At 43.8% G+C, this 15,487-nt stretch overlaps 1 protein-coding gene across 6 annotated transcripts in view; it reads right to left on the bottom strand.

The window, feature by feature from the left end:
- The window catches only part of bsna (bassoon presynaptic cytomatrix protein a), a 209,175-nt gene that overhangs the window by 102,530 nt on the left and 91,158 nt on the right, over window positions 1–15,487 (bottom strand). For 5 of the 6 annotated variants that reach the window (XM_034208897.1, XM_034208898.1, XM_034208902.1 and 2 more), the window contains exon 3: window positions 8,599–10,368. In XM_034208897.1, the coding sequence (XP_034064788.1) occupies window positions 8,599–10,368 (1,770 nt within the window). Of the gene's footprint in view, window positions 1–8,598; window positions 10,369–11,248; window positions 11,527–15,487 lie in introns of those variants that run through there. The other variant, XM_034208901.1, reaches the window with a different exon arrangement.

Genomic DNA, 15,487 nt, shown 5'->3' with positions numbered 1-15,487 from the left:
CCCACACGACGCCACACACGCTGTCTGCCATCTGCCCTGAACAGTGAAAACCGGGTTTCATCCGTGAAGAGAACACCTCTCCAACGTGCCAGACGCCATCGAATGTGAGCATTTGCCCACTCAAGTCGGTTACGACGACGAACCGGAGTCAGGTCGAGACCCCGATGAGGACGACGAGCATGCAGATGAGCTTCCCTGAGACGGTTTCTGACCGTTTGTGCAGAAATTCTTTGGTTATGCAAACCGATTGTTGCAGCAGCTGTCCGAGTGGCTGGTCTCAGACGATCTTGGAGGTGAACATGCTGGATGTGGAGGTCCTGGGCTGGTGTGGTTACACGTGGTCTGCGGTTGTGAGGCCGGTTGGATGTACTGCCAAATTCTCTGAAACGCCTTTGGAGACGGCTTATGGTAGAGAAATGAACATTCAATTCACGGGCAACAGCTCTGGTGGACATTCCTGCTGTCAGCATGCCAATTGCACGCTCCCTCAAAACTTGCGACATCTGTGGCATTGTGCTGTGTGATAAAACTGAACATTTTAGAGTGGCCTTTTATTGTGGCCAGCCTAAGGCACACCTGTGCAATAATCATGCTGTCTAATCAGCATATTGATATGCCACACTTGTGAGGTGGGATGGATTATCTCGGCAAAGGTGAAGTGCTCACTATCACAGATTTTTTCAGATTTGTGAACAATATTTGAGAGAAATGGTTATTTTGTGTATATAGAAAATGTTTTAGATCTTTGAGTTCATCTCATGAAATATGGGAGCAAAAACAAAAGTGTTGCATTTATATTTTTGTTCAGTGTAATTAGTGGGAAGGCTATATTTCCACTCAAAGCAGGAGGGTTATCAAAAGGTTGCCAGTTTAAATCCCAGGTGGGGGAGAGGATAAAAAAAGGGGGCAGAGAGGACAAGATGAAAGGAACAGATGGAGAGGAGGCGGGTGGACAGAGGCAGAGAGGAGAGAAAGAGGAGGGAAGGAGAAGAAGGACAAGAAGGAGAGGAGAGGAAGGCGAGCCGTTGTATTATTAATTGTAGTGAGATGTCCTGAAGTGCAGGAGCGAACCGTACGTCCATTAGGAGCCCGCTGCTGCTGCTGCTCTCCTCTATTTCTGTTCTGATTTCTTTCTAAATAGAGAAGCATGACTCACTCCAACCTTTTTTTCCTACATCTAAGTCCTCACTCCTTGTCAACTTGCCTTGATTAAGGCCCTCGTTTTTAGTGCATGGCAATATTGTGGACTGATATGAATATGAACACAATTAGGAGCTAAAGAAAGATGTGGAATAGAAGAAAGGGAAAACAATTGAAAATACAAGCTACAAATAATAACGTGTGTGTGTGTTAATGGTTCCCAATTGGACAGTGCAGAACGATAGATCCCTGGTGGTGATATAGGCAGGTAGGTTTTGTGTGTGTGTTTGTGTGTGTGTGTGTGTGTGTGTGTGTGTGTGTGTGTGTGTGTGTGTGTGTGTGTGTGTGTGTGTGTGTGTGTGTGTTGTGGGTGGGTGGGTGTGTGTGTGTGTGTGGGTGTGCGTCTGTTTTGCACAATGTGACATCTGCTCCTTTCTGTCTGTACTATTTAAGGATGCTGACCAGCATACACAGCTGAACATACTCTCTCACACAAACAAAAACAGATATACACATTAACACATGCACACACGCCTACCTGCCTATGTCACCAACTGGGGTCCATCATTTTACATTGACAAAGTAGGGACTACTAGATATAGCCATTCACAAATGAAATTGAAAATTAATCACTTTAAACATTAGACTTTTTTCATCCAGTAGATTACAACCTATTTGTACAAATTAATCCTGCAATTTTTTTAAGTTCATTACGTAAAGCATGACCAACACTGGGACTCCAATTGGCCTTGTTTAATGTTGAAAAGGTGCTCAAACACACACACACGGGTTCGACAATTGACTGAGAGCCACACTGATGTGGATTATTGTGATGTGGACATCAAAAACTGATAATGTGGATGCCTCAAGGTAGTTACACTGTGTGTTTGTGTTTGCGTGCATGTGTGAGTGAGAGAGTCTTGTTCTCTGACCCTGTTAATCTAATCAGACCTGTTCATCATCTTTCCACTCGCAGACACTTCACTTGTGTGTGGCATTTATTTGTTTGGTGTTGAATGAATGTCACACAGTTTAGGAAACATTATGCAGCTTCTGTCTTAAATGATGTACTCTGTTTTTCCTCGCTCCATTAGTTTGTTTCTCTCTGGGTAGCCCGCTCAACAATTTAGAGATTGTTATTCTTTTATTTGTCTCCCAGTAGAATAGAGAGCAGCTAGATGAGGGAAAAGATAAAAGGACAAGAAGAAGAGAAACAAAGATTAACAAAAAAGCAAACAAAAACTAATTCCACTCATTTAACCTCTAATGACCCCCCACAGTGCTGATAGCAACCTTTAGAATGACCGGTGCTTTGGGAACTTCTCACACATGTACACACACCTAATTAAATACAACCAGAGAAATTCATTAAATTACACACATTAAACTTTCTGACAATGTGGCATTTTCCGGAGGCAGAGTGTCCGACTGTGTGACAGACATTATAATAAGATGGTTACTTTAGCAGAAAACAATGTTATGTAGAAATAAAACTGACCGGTGATGGTAACTATGTGAGCAATCGTTAAAGCTGCTTTAGATTTTATGCGGTTGTGAGTGTGTTTTAGTTATAAATGTCAAGGAATACACTAAATCTGCTTCATGGTGTTTTCTCAAATATGTGAATCAATAATCACCTCTTTCAATTCCATCACCCTGTAAGTAATATCATAATGTGCTCTTTTCATAGTTTGTATTTTGTTGGTCGAACGCACTTATTGTAAGTTGCTTTGGATAAAAGCGTCAGCTAAATGCAATGTAATGTAATGTGATTTATAAAGAGAAAACGGCGTAGGACGTTCCGCACGCAAGTCCTACGCCGTTACGCAGTGTTTTATGAATCGGAAAATGTCTGTGCGTATTTATTTGTAAGCAACCTTCCCACGTGAATCCTATGCAAGGCTTTATAAATGAGGCCCCTGGCCTTGCCGCTGTGTTTCTATGGAGAGAGCGGTGCTGCCATAATCGACGGAATCGTTACCCTCAGCGTCGCTGATCAAAATGATTTAAACTTTGACCTCGTTACCGATGTCCCTTTGACGCGCAACCAATAAAATGACAGCTGTATTTAGCAGAGCAAGCAAGCAAGGTTACCATAGAAACAAAAAAAGATTTACGTTTTTACGTAAGTCAGCCAGAAAAAGGATTAAATAATATGCTTTTATGCGGCATCAACTCTAGTATACCTTACAATAACTGCTGAACGCCAACTAACTTTATTTTCCTCAAGGTTAGACTGCCTACTGTAGGAAAATTAAGCAATTTTCAGTCTGGTATTCAGGTCCTTTGAAAGACAAATGTTCATGAGCTTTGTCCTTTAAAGGATCAACCCTCTCAATGGAATCTTGCTTATATAATGATTGCACACAAACACACACCACATGTACACAAACACACTAATGTAGTCTAAATGTCACAATCCCTAATCAGTTTTCCTCAGCCATGCGGACAACACACACACACACTTTTAGACATACACAGGTGGACTGGGTGCAGTAATCCTAATAATTGTTGCGACAGCAGTGATGACGGCTGTGAAAGCCTGAATGATAGACCGGACAGAGAAATGGCCTCATTCACTCATTCACTAACACCTGCTTATAGACACTGTCAGGGTAGTGTGTGTGCCTGTGAGTGGTGTGTCATCATTCATTAGATCGCTGTTACACCAGAGCTGAGTTATTGTGTTTGAAATGTTTTGAATTCAAACTGCGGCATTCGTGAAACAACATACACCACAGTTTATGAGACACGCCCAGTCCCGATCAAGCTCCATTTGCTTAGATAGAGAAGAGAAGAGAAGACAGCGGGTACAGGATAAACTTAGAGGCGTTTTACTTTTCTGTTCTTTCCCCTTTACATATTTCATCTCCTGCTATCTATATTTCAAAAAACCTTTGCTTAATTATTGATATACAAAGAGAGCGCACGTCCCTCCGTGTTTCTCCACCACACAGTCTTTCTGAAATACTAACTCTAGTCTTTGTCACTTTGTTAAAAATGTAATTTATTCAGTAAAGGCACAGGGTGGTTTTACGTCACAGTGTGTATTATAGTGCATGCATGGTAAAGAGAGGAGTGAACTGTAAAGCTTGTTTTACTAAAATTAGACAAACATATTCTCTGATAGCAGAATAAAGAACATTAGCACGGGACAAAAAAATAAACATTTAAATGTATTTAGAAATTAAATTTGGCAAATATTTGCTCCAAAGGTGTCCACACTTCCCCCAGCCTGAAACGGCTGGATTGGATTTTGTCCACACATAGTGACATCACTACGTAACCCTCGCCCTTCCACGGACTAGCACCCCAACACATTGTACGTGATAAGGGGCTAAGGTGCGGGACATCTCTAAGCGGTTGTTAGGGTTAGCAAGCTTACTGAGTACAACGTAAAATCTACTAAGGCAAAGAATGACTGAATTTGCAGCGAGTGGCCGTGTTGATCATGTTTTTTATCGCAATTAGCATTAACTGGAAGTGATTACTCCTCTTTTACTTTTTCACTTCTGAATTGCTTACCGTTTTCTTGTTTTTTAATATGTCTCTAGGTCTCCAATTATTTAAGACTTTTTTTTATCTTTGCTTGACTATAACTCAAAAGTTAGGTTACACATATACAACATCATATTTACCTTTTTGTATTAATGAATAATAAGTATTAATTGTTTTAACCCTCTGACGTTTCTATATTTCTCCTTTCTTCCCCCTTTTTATATTCTCTTTTCTGCTCTTTCTTTCTTGCTTGCTTCAGGCCTTAACCCGCATCACACACTCAAATACACTTACTCATACTCTTTACATAATATATCTTCTTTATATCGGCGTGCGTGTGAGAGTCAATGGTGTTTCTTACGGTCTAAATAACATTTTGAAAATGTATTTGTCCTTACTCTGTGTACATTTATCACTGTTACTACACAATAATACTTCTATATATCCTGATATATTATCTGTAGGTCTAGCTTAAGGCAGTGACAGTACATTACGGTAAAGTACAGCTGTACTCTCCAGAGACCCTGAAGGCATCACGTTGCCTCAAGTAAATACAACAGTCATTCTCAGTTTGCCTGACTGATTTACATGCATCCTTGCATACAGTATGCAGTCTTTTCTTTCAAATATTCTTCCCTCTTTGATTCTTTCCCACATCATTCCTTACTTACAGTATATACATATTTCCTTGTCTTTGACTTCCCTTCGAAATACTCTGTTTGCATAAGTCCTCTAATATATATCACAAATGTTTTATTTACTTACTTCCTTTACTTATTTGTATTTCTTTCTATCCTTTGCTGTTGCTTCTATCCTTCCCTCATTTCACCTTTAAGCCTGCGTCTGGATCGATAAAGAGGAGGTGAGAAAGTAGTCGGCCTTTACACTCAAAGCATTGTTGTGTGAGCAGAATCACTTTGGAGGATAGAAAGAAAGCATAACTGAAAAGGTTGTCTGTGTTTTGTGATTAAGCTTCTCTCAGAACCTTCATTCTGTGTCATTCTTTTTGCCTTTTTGCCCTTCAGTCTATCGCTCTTTTGTCCATCTGTTCTCCCCCTCATCGAACTCAATCTCTTCCTCTTTTTATGTCCATCGAAGAATTTTGGCCTCATTTCACCTTTCATATTTCCCTCTTGATCTTTCTTCACCCTCCTATTATGGCAAAAAAAGGCTTGTCGTGCCTCTCTTGAAATTTGTGAACAGAAGTCTTCACTCGTCAGTTAAGTGAGCAAAAAAAAATGCTAACGCACTTAGCACAGAACTCACGGTAAAATACCCTTATTACTTATCGGATCTGCACAGACAATATGTCGATTAGCAAGCTGAGATTCCACAAATTCCAGAAATATAAGTATCATCACTGAGCGATCGGAACTCGTGACAGGGGAAGCAAATACATACATCACACCACGTAGCTTTATGGAGCAAACACGGGAGAAATGTCTTACCTTTTGCTGTTTCTGATCAAAAGTTGTGTTGAATGGCATTACAACGATAAAAACGCTGCTGAAGGTTAATCCATAGGTTAATCCAATGTGTCTGTGTCACTTTGAAATGATTACTGATAATCCATCTTCATATTTATGTCAATAACGGAGTTTTCATAGTTGCTATGAGAGCTTCCAGAGTGTATGACAGCTTCCGGTTTTGGGCATTCTGGCTACGCATCAGTCATTCACCAATGGGTAATGTTTAGATGGATTTTAGGAACTTCCCCTCGATTCTATTGGCTCTAACGGTTAAAAGGAGGTGTCAATCATCAAAATCGATTGAGGGGGGCCAGAGATATGGAAAATGCACCCAAATGACCCCAGAAGTGTTTTTCTTTTGCTAAACCTCTCTAAAAAGGTCAAATGTCACTTGTTTTGCATCAATCTTGATACAGGGTACTTATTATATGTTATAGTTTGGATTCAAGGGTGGTTTTCACTATAAGTAATGTTTTTTTTTTTGGACGGACACTATAATTAAAAATGTTTTACTATGTTCAATCTGAATTTACTTTAAAATAAAAAAATTCTATATTGATTCTTTTTTTTTTACATCCAACTCACAGGTTTATCATTGCTTTGAGAAAAAAAGATTATTAATTTAACCCTTTTAGAAGTGAAGTTATGGTCATTTGTTCTGGGAATGTCCTTTTCGAGCCTGAGGCCTGAAAAACAGGCTCGGGGTTCAACTGGTTTAACAGCTGATGGATTGTTGGAGGCCGTGCCAAATTGATTTCAAAGTGTCAAAAAAATCCTTCTTAAGCCATTCTGTGTGTTTGATATAAACTAAGCTTGTTTTTCAATTTCAGTGGTTGCTGGCCATCTTTTAATGGCATGTTGGCTGAGAATCCCTTTGTTACAGTATGTCCCAATGTGCTTAAGTACATCTATCTGAATAGCAAGCTGGATTGTTGGTGCTCTTTGTCATTATCACCCATGGAATAGTACATCTCAGGAGTTGAACTGAGCTTTAATAGGGTATCTTTAGATTATGGCACAGAGGAATGCAACATTAACTTTTGATTGGTTACATTTCTCATCAGATATTTCTTTTAAATCTTGCATAATTTAGAATAATTACTAATCTATTTTCTGAAGATGTGAATGTCCAATACAGGGCACTGATTCATATTTTGTAACTTTGGTTGCCTTCCTCTTACATAAGTACCATTGTGTAAGCTCAAAGGAACAATTAAGTACAGACTAAAATTAAATTAATAGATTAAAAGGTTGATAGAGACATTTGCGCATGCTCGGGTATATTTGTTTCATTAAAATTAAATAAATTGGTGTATTCAATTAAAAATCATATGATGTACTTATTCAATTACCAAGGGTATGGCTAATGAACGAAAACCACACTTAAATATATCCAAGTACAGAGGTGGAGGTGCATGAATTTATAGATATACGTCTACCTTTAGAGCCTTATACCCAAAGACAATAAATAAACAAGAAAGTGGGAGATTAAAGCAAAAGTCTAGTGGAGGATTGCTACATATTGAATAGAAGCAGAACAAATGAATGTACTATAGGTCTATAAATAATCAGTATGATAAAAGCAGAAGAAGGGAGAAGAGACAGTTCATTCCTCAGAGGTTCAGGTCTAACTGCATCGATGCAGTAAAGAGGAAGAAAGTCCAACAGTGGAATGAATAGCATTTTATATTTGTGCTGAATGGTATCGATTGTCTGGGCAGGGATGATTCTGAATTGTGTGTGTGTGAAATTACAGTTATTGTGCTTTTGTGAACGGCCAGTCTTTCATTTTGGGAAAGTGGGACAAAGTCCCACCTGCCGGTAGCAGAAAAAAGTGTGATTCGAGTGGTATTAAGAAACTTAGAAATATGTATATAAAATCCTGCATTAATACATGCTGTTAGTGTTTGCTGTTGTTATTTACCATTATCCCCCAATTAAGGGTCAGTTGCCAAAAAGGAATAGTTTGAATATACTGATTTAATTGTATTTGGCTTGCAAGGCTGCTATGTGTGGATAGCTCAGTGCTTGTACGTCAAGTGCACAGAGCATGGAAAAAAACAGTAAGTAGGCCCGAAGCAATTGGCAAATAACTGTTGTTGTCATTTGACAGAAGCTTGCAGCAGTTAGAATTGACTTTAAAGATAGGGACTATGGTCACAGAACTAACTACTAGCTTATAGACACTCGTTTGCCTCCAGTGTGTTATTCAAAAGCAGTACCTGGTCAAGACAAGGCTTTCACGCAGACCGCACAAACAAACAGTGAATTAAGAAGTAGAACAGCAAGTTGAGGAAAATATGTTTGTGCCCAGTCAGATTATTGTTGAACTTTAGTCAATAGGAAATGGTTTTGCATCTTTGGAATGTAGTTTTTGCCCCACCATTTTTTCCATCTAAAATGGCTATGTACAATATTATCTTTTGAAAACATCTGAACATGTGATTATGGCTCTTTGTGTGAACACTGTACCGCATGTTTGTTCTCTTACCTCCACCAGATGTGGTGTGGGGTTGAAGCCACACAGGTTGCACACTTGGCTGTGACACACTGTACAGGAGTTGTAGTTGGGCGGGTCGGAGCTGCCGATGTTCAGCTCCGTTTTACAAAGAGGACAGTTCACTTTTGGCTTCTCAGGCTCTGGAGCAGGCTTGGGTGCCACCACGGGCGCCTGCTTCTGCAGCGCTTTCTCCAGATGAGCAGGTGTTTGCTGATGCTGTTGTCCTTGCGGCCCTTTTTGATGGTGTGCGGGCGACTGCTGTTGGGGCATTCCATGTTGATGCGACGTGGTCTGCTGCTTCTGAGATGGTGCTTGCGGTCCACCCATCCTAGGACCCCCCATTTGGCTGGGTGCATGGGGGCCACCCATTTGACCCGGCGCATGAGGGCCACCCATTTGACCCGGTGCATGAGGGCCACCCATATGACTGGGGGCATGAGGGCCACCCATTTGACCCGGTGCATGAGTGCCACCCATATGACTGGGGGCATGAGGGCCACCCATTTGAGTGGGCGCATGAGGGCCACCCATTTGAGTGGGGGCATGAGGGCCACCCATTTGACTCGGGGCATGAGGGCCACCCATTTGACTCGGCGCATGAGGGCCCCCCATACTGAATGGTTTGGTGGCAGGGGTTCCTTGCTGTTGCTTGTTGTCAGCAGTCGTATTACTGAACACCACCTTGCCCCGTGCAGGGCTTGGCTGGGTGGAGGCGCCGGCTAGCGGGTCAACATTGATCAGGGTACTGGCCTGATTGAGCAGCGATGCCCCGAAGCCGAAAAGTTTGGTCAGGCCGTCCTGGGCAGGAGGAGGGGCCTGACTCTGAGGTCTGTGGGCTGGGGATGAACCAGCGCTCCTGGTCTGGTCATGGTGACGCGCTACAGACTGGTGCATTGGAGAACCGTGACCCAAATCGGGCTGTGACGGTGCCTTGGTCATGCCAGGGAGAGGCACAGCTCCAGGATGGGGAATCCTTGGACCCCCAGGCTGGTTAAGGCCTCCTGTGAGACCTCCAGCAGCTCCTGGAGCTCCAGGGCCTCTCTGGGAGTACTGGTCGGACTTCATGCCCTGCTGAAAGGACCCTGTCTGGGTCTGTTGGCCGCCAGGGTTTGGTTGTCTCTGCAATCCTGGGGAAGTATGAGGCTGATTTTGGGGTCCTGGCTTGGATGCAGGGTACAACTGGGGCTGAGACTGGGGATACTGCTGGGGCTGGGAGTATGGCTGAGATTGGGAGTATGGCTGGGACTGGGGCTGGGAGTAGGGCTGGGACTGGGAGTAGGGCTGGGACTGGGGCTGGAAGAATGGCTGAGACTGGGGCTGGGGCTGGGACTGGGACTGGGGCTGGGAGTATGGCTGAGACTGGGGCTGGGACTGGGGCTGGGACTGGGGCTGGGACTGGGGCTGGGAGTATGGCTGAGACTGGGCGTATGGCTGAGACTGGGATTGGGAGTAGGGTTGATTTTGGCTGTAAGGCTGAGACTGGGAGTAGGGTTGAGTCTGGCTGTAGGGCTGAGACTGAGGCTGCTGATGGGGCTGTTGCTGCTGCTGCTGCCGCTGGGTGGGCTGACTCTGCGCCAAAGGTTTGGGCTGTGCTGCTGCTGCCGGCTTTATTGGCTGAAGTGTGGGCTGTTGAGGCTGGACGATGGGCTTGGCTTGGTGTGATGGGGAGTGAATCTGCTTTTGGCTCTTAGAGCGAGGCGTGGTCATATCAATGCCAAGAGCTCTCTGCATCTGACAATTCAGACACAGCCACTCCTGGACCTGCAGACAGAGAGCAAAAAAGGTTTCATGTTATTAAAACTTTTCCTCAAATCTAATCACACTCATATTTTCTGTATCAGGTTGTGCCGACTCTTCATTGAAGCTGATTATCTATACTGAGTGAAGTATTTTAAAGCTGTTTATACAACAGTACCAATCCATCATAATGGAAGTATTCTTGGTCTGTTTTGCATCAGCTTATACATAGTTCCCCAATGTTAGCATGTCATATTTGGTATTTTCGGGATCTCCAATATCATTTTAAACAAGGTTCTGCTTGGCTTACTGGGTCATTGAGGTCGAAGAGGTTGTAGCTACCAGTTGTTGTAAAAGTTAAAGCAAATGGAGCAAAGAGAAGGAGGGAAAGATAATGTATGGAGACAGAGCAAACTATTTATGTAACACATCAGTATGATTAATTGACTTTCCTTTTTTAAGCTGATTGCTGTAGATTACTTTAAATATCATCACTGACTCAGACAGGGTGCACAGGAGTCTCATCCAATCCACATGGCCACAGTATTCATTCAGCCAACTTCAAAGCTGAAGATATTAGACAGAGTACATTTGGATGGCTACACACAGCATATGGTCAAGTCTTGTGGAAAACATGCAGAGAGAACAGTTTTAATCAACCAGAAATAGAGCAAGAGAAAGGTAAATTGACTGCAAATTGACTGCAGCGCTGAGTGATTGCTGAGCCGAACCGCAACCGAAAAAGCATCACATCTCTCGCCAACACACATATAAATCCAAAGAGGGATGCACATCAAGTGACATAAGCAACACACAAACAGATATAATAAGAGACACTCGCAGTCAAATGACATGAACGTGAAAACACCTCTCAGCATCTAAAAATAAAAATAAAAAGCATCACCCCTCCTCCTCATCCTTTTCTCCATGTCTTTCTCCTTCCTTCTCTTCTTCCTCCAGATGAGAGCTGATACTCCCTTGTGTCCGGACCTTGCTTGGCTCTCTAATTTCTCCCGACTGCAAACATACACAGCTCCTCTCTGAGTCAACCTGCTCTCGTTCTGTCTGTCCTACTGTAGCTTTGCATCTGCCACAGCTGCCATAAATCGCGCTATTTTAGCTCCTCTGCAGCCAGACCAAAGCTAGTAAATCTGTGCACGTTTCAAGCGTTTCTCCCATCCCCTTTACTTCCCACAATGCAATGCGCAGATGTACTGTATCACCCCGTCTGTATCCACTGAACCCCCTACCCCCTCCCTCCTCTTGATTTTTTTTCCTGAGGACAAGTTGGCTTCTTGAATTTGAAGGGAAGAAAAAAATGTCTGCCTCAGTCACGTACCCTAACTACTGTAAGCACTTCCTCCCAATGTGCTGTCCCAGCCTGCTTTGCAGTCTGGCATTTTCTAGCTTGACGGCATTACTGATCCCACGTTCTGTTAACTCAGCGACTAAAGCCTGACACCCCCCTTAACATATTCTCTTTGTAGCTGTCTTTCCTCTCCTCTCTGCTTCTGTTCTCCCTGTTTTTCTTGTTTTCTCTCTCTGATCAGCTTGAAAATGTAGGTCTCGTTCCTTGAATAGCTAAGGCGGAAGGAGATTTGAAAGTATAATTTTTGCTGTGCAGGCTCCACCCAACTTGTGCTGCCATAATTACATCTGATGAAGATGGCGAGAGGGAGATGGAGAGATAGGGAGCAAGAGAAGGGGGCTGATTTTAATGAGTCCCTGTCTATCCCTCTTTTTCATAAGCAACATCACAAGAGACCCTTGAATGAATGAAGGATGAACCAAATGATGGAGGGATGGGAAAGAGCAAGAAGAAAATGGGGAGGGAGCGAACATGGAGGGAGAGGAGTCAGCAGTTTTTTAATCCAGGCAGCTCTTCTGCTCTCATCATGTCAAGCTTAATCAACAGCACAGCGGCGCAGAATAGCCACTTCTGCTTCAATGTGGATAAAACCAGTGAATCCTTTACACACCTGAGTCCTGTGTTCATAATTAGGCGTACTGAATTGAGTCATCAGCAGGAAAGCATATATCTAAACATAGATGAATAAAACCAAAACCTATCTGCATGGCTGTGGCTTGTGTGCCCCATCTGCTTGTAATACTTACCAGTGCATCTAATTGACATCACACCATCTCGTTCTCTATTAAATCCGAAGTTTGTAGCATAAATGTTACGATTATTGTGTTATGTCACGTTTTGTATGTCTTGTTTTGGCTGTTTTGCTGTTCTCCCTGTCATGTTTTCCTCTTGGTATATTGTCTGGTCCTTTTCCCTGTGTTTTTCCTCCTGTCATTAGTTTCCCTGGTGTGTCTAGTTGTCTGATTGTGTTCACCTGTGGCCCTTGTGTTTCTCCTCCCCTGCCCGGCTGTTTCTCGTCTTGTGATTACCCCTCCCTGTATTTAGTCTTGTCTCTTCCTGTGTTCAGTGTTGGTTCGTCGGGGAGTGTTCTGATTGTCCGTGTGCCATATCCTTGAAATAAAGGTATTTTCAGTTTTTTCTGCATTTGGGTCCTGCCTGCTTCACTCACCGTAACAGAACGAACCAACCAGGATGCACCCAGCGGATTCAGCTTTTTTGATGCTACAGGCGGACCGTCTTGGGTGCTCTCTGGAGTACATTTTTTATACGTGGGATGACGCCTCATCTATACGGGGTAGAGTGGCTGCTTTGAAGGAGGCACGCCAGGAGGTTGCTCGCAAGCCCTGGCTCAGGAGTTTGTTGCCTGAGTGGCTACAACTTTTTACCAGTAGTCCTGGAAACTTTTCTCAAGCCTCTAACCCTTTCCTGGGATCCGACTACTGTACTGGTAGAGGTCCACGGTGTCTCCAAGGGGCCTGTAGGAGACGCAGGGCCAGGATTCCAGCCCGTGCCCCAGCAGCCATGTTTCCGGCTCCAGTGCCGGCCCCAGCAGCCATGGTTCCGGCTCCAGAACCGGACCTTACAGCCATGTTTCCGGCTCCAGAACTGGACCTTACAGCCATGTTTCCGGCTCCAGAACCGGACCTTACAGCCATGTTTCCGGCTCCAGAACCGGCCCATACAACCATGGTAGCCATGGTTCCAGACCCAGCTCTGGCCCCAGCTGCCATAGTCCCTTCTCTGGTCCCCTCTCTAGTCTCTTCTTGAGTTCCCCCTCTAGTCCCTTCCCAAGTCCCTTCTCTAGTCCCTTCCCTAGTCCCTCCTCAGGTACCATCTGAAGTCCCTTCTCTAGTCCCCACTCTATTCCTTTCTCTATTCCTTTCTCGAGTCCTAACTCAAGTCCCTTCTCTGGTCCCCTCTCTAGTCTCTTCTCTAGTCCCTCCTCTAGTCCCTCCTCTAGTCCCCTCTCTAGTCCCTCCTCTAGTCCCTTCTCAAGTCTCACCTCTAGTCCTTCCTCTAGTCCCTCCCCTAGTTCCTCCTCTAGTCCCTTCTCTAGTCCCTTCCCTAGTCCCTTCTCTAGTTTCTTCTCGAGTCCCCTCTCCAGTTTCCTCTCAAGTCCCCTCTCAAGTCCTCTCTCAAGCCCCCTCTCGAGTTCCCTCTCGAGTTCCCTCTCCAGTCTAGTGTTAATTTCGTCAGCTATTTTTTAATTTAGTTTTAGTCTTAGTCCTGTGTTAAATTTCCTTTTTAGTTTTAGTCATATTTAGTCACCTTCATCCTGTTTTTATTTAGTCAAGTTTTAGTCGACTAAAAGTCTGAGCATTTTAGTCTTATTTTAGTCGACTAAAACAGTAAACATTTTAGTAAAGATTTAGTCGACTAAAAGTCTGAGCATTTTAGTCAAAGAAAACTAATTATTTGAGTCTACTTTTTGTCAATAAAAACTGTTGAGTATTTTTTAGTCATCAGATTATATAGAACATTTCAGTCAAACTAGTCTAGCCAAAACCAATAATTTGTCATTTTAGTATATATAAATAAATAAGATTATATCTTGTCCTTATTTGATGAAAAACACAGGTTGAATGATTAAGAAAGCAGCTTTGCAGAGAGTATCTGCTCAGGTTTGTGGTGTTTTTACCAGCTGTGTTATGGCCACATTGCTTCCCTTCTGATAAAACAATGCATTCGCTTTTTTTCTCCGCCTCATTGTAGCGAAAATGGGCCCAAATATCACATCGTTTCTTTCTCCCAAGCAGTGGTGGCTTTAGACTTTTTCGTTGTCAGTCATTTTGACGGATCGTAACATTTCCGTCATAATCCATTATTATCCGTCGAGTGCACAATTTATCAATCACTCGCGCTGACGGGGGGGGTATTCGGTTAACGCGAGTGCGACCACTGCTCCCAAGCCCTGTTGCCATTTCATTTTCTGTTAAATAAGGTTAGTTGGACCATTAGTTAGACCCGAGTCTTCCTGACAGTTCACAGTGTGCCGCTGCCCGGTGTAATTCAAATCTACCGCCGCGCGCACCGCAGACACACACAGCTGCTGCCCTGCCGCAGCCCCGGAAATGGAACTGCTGGGAGAAAAACTGACTATCAGAGATGTAACGTTATATTTGATAAAATTTCGTCTCCTCATTTTTCGTCAACGAAAGTAAAGAGAGATTTTGGCATAGTTTTTATTTAGTGAACTACATTTTCGTCTCGTCACTTTTCGTCAACGATATTGCATGATGATTTCGTTACAGTTATTGTTTACTGCCGTCGGTGCCGTCTCGTTTTCGTCATGGAAAAAAAGGTCGTTGACGAACATATTTCGTCATAGATTTAGTCAACGAAATTAACACTACTCCAGTCCCAACTCAAGTCCCTACTGAAGTGCCGTTGGAGGTTCCGCTGGGGGTCCTGCCAACTACTCTCCTGCCGGGGGTCCTGCCAACCCTATGTCCTGTCCCGTTGGAGGTCCCGCCGACTACTCTCCTGCCGGGGGTCCTGCCAACTCCTTGTCCTATCCCGTTGGAGGTTCCGCCGTCTACTCTCCTGCCGGGGGTCCTGCCAGCTCCTTGTCCTGTCTCGTTGGAGGCCCCGCTGACTACTCTCCTGCCGGGGGTCCTGCCAACCCTTTGTCCTGTCCCGTTGGAGGTCCCGCCGTCTACTCTCCTGCCGGGGGTCCTGCCAATCCTATGTCCTGTGCCGTTGGAGGCCCCGCCGACTACTCTCCTGCCGGGGGTCCTGCCAACCCTGTGTCCTGTCCCGTTGGAGGTTCCGCTG

Source organism: Gymnodraco acuticeps, unplaced genomic scaffold (assembly GCF_902827175.1).
Source record: "Gymnodraco acuticeps unplaced genomic scaffold, fGymAcu1.1, whole genome shotgun sequence".
NCBI classification, from domain to species: domain Eukaryota; kingdom Metazoa; phylum Chordata; class Actinopteri; order Perciformes; family Bathydraconidae; genus Gymnodraco; species Gymnodraco acuticeps.
Note: the sequence above shows the minus strand (reverse complement) of the source record. Positions and strands in the feature narration are given on the sequence as shown.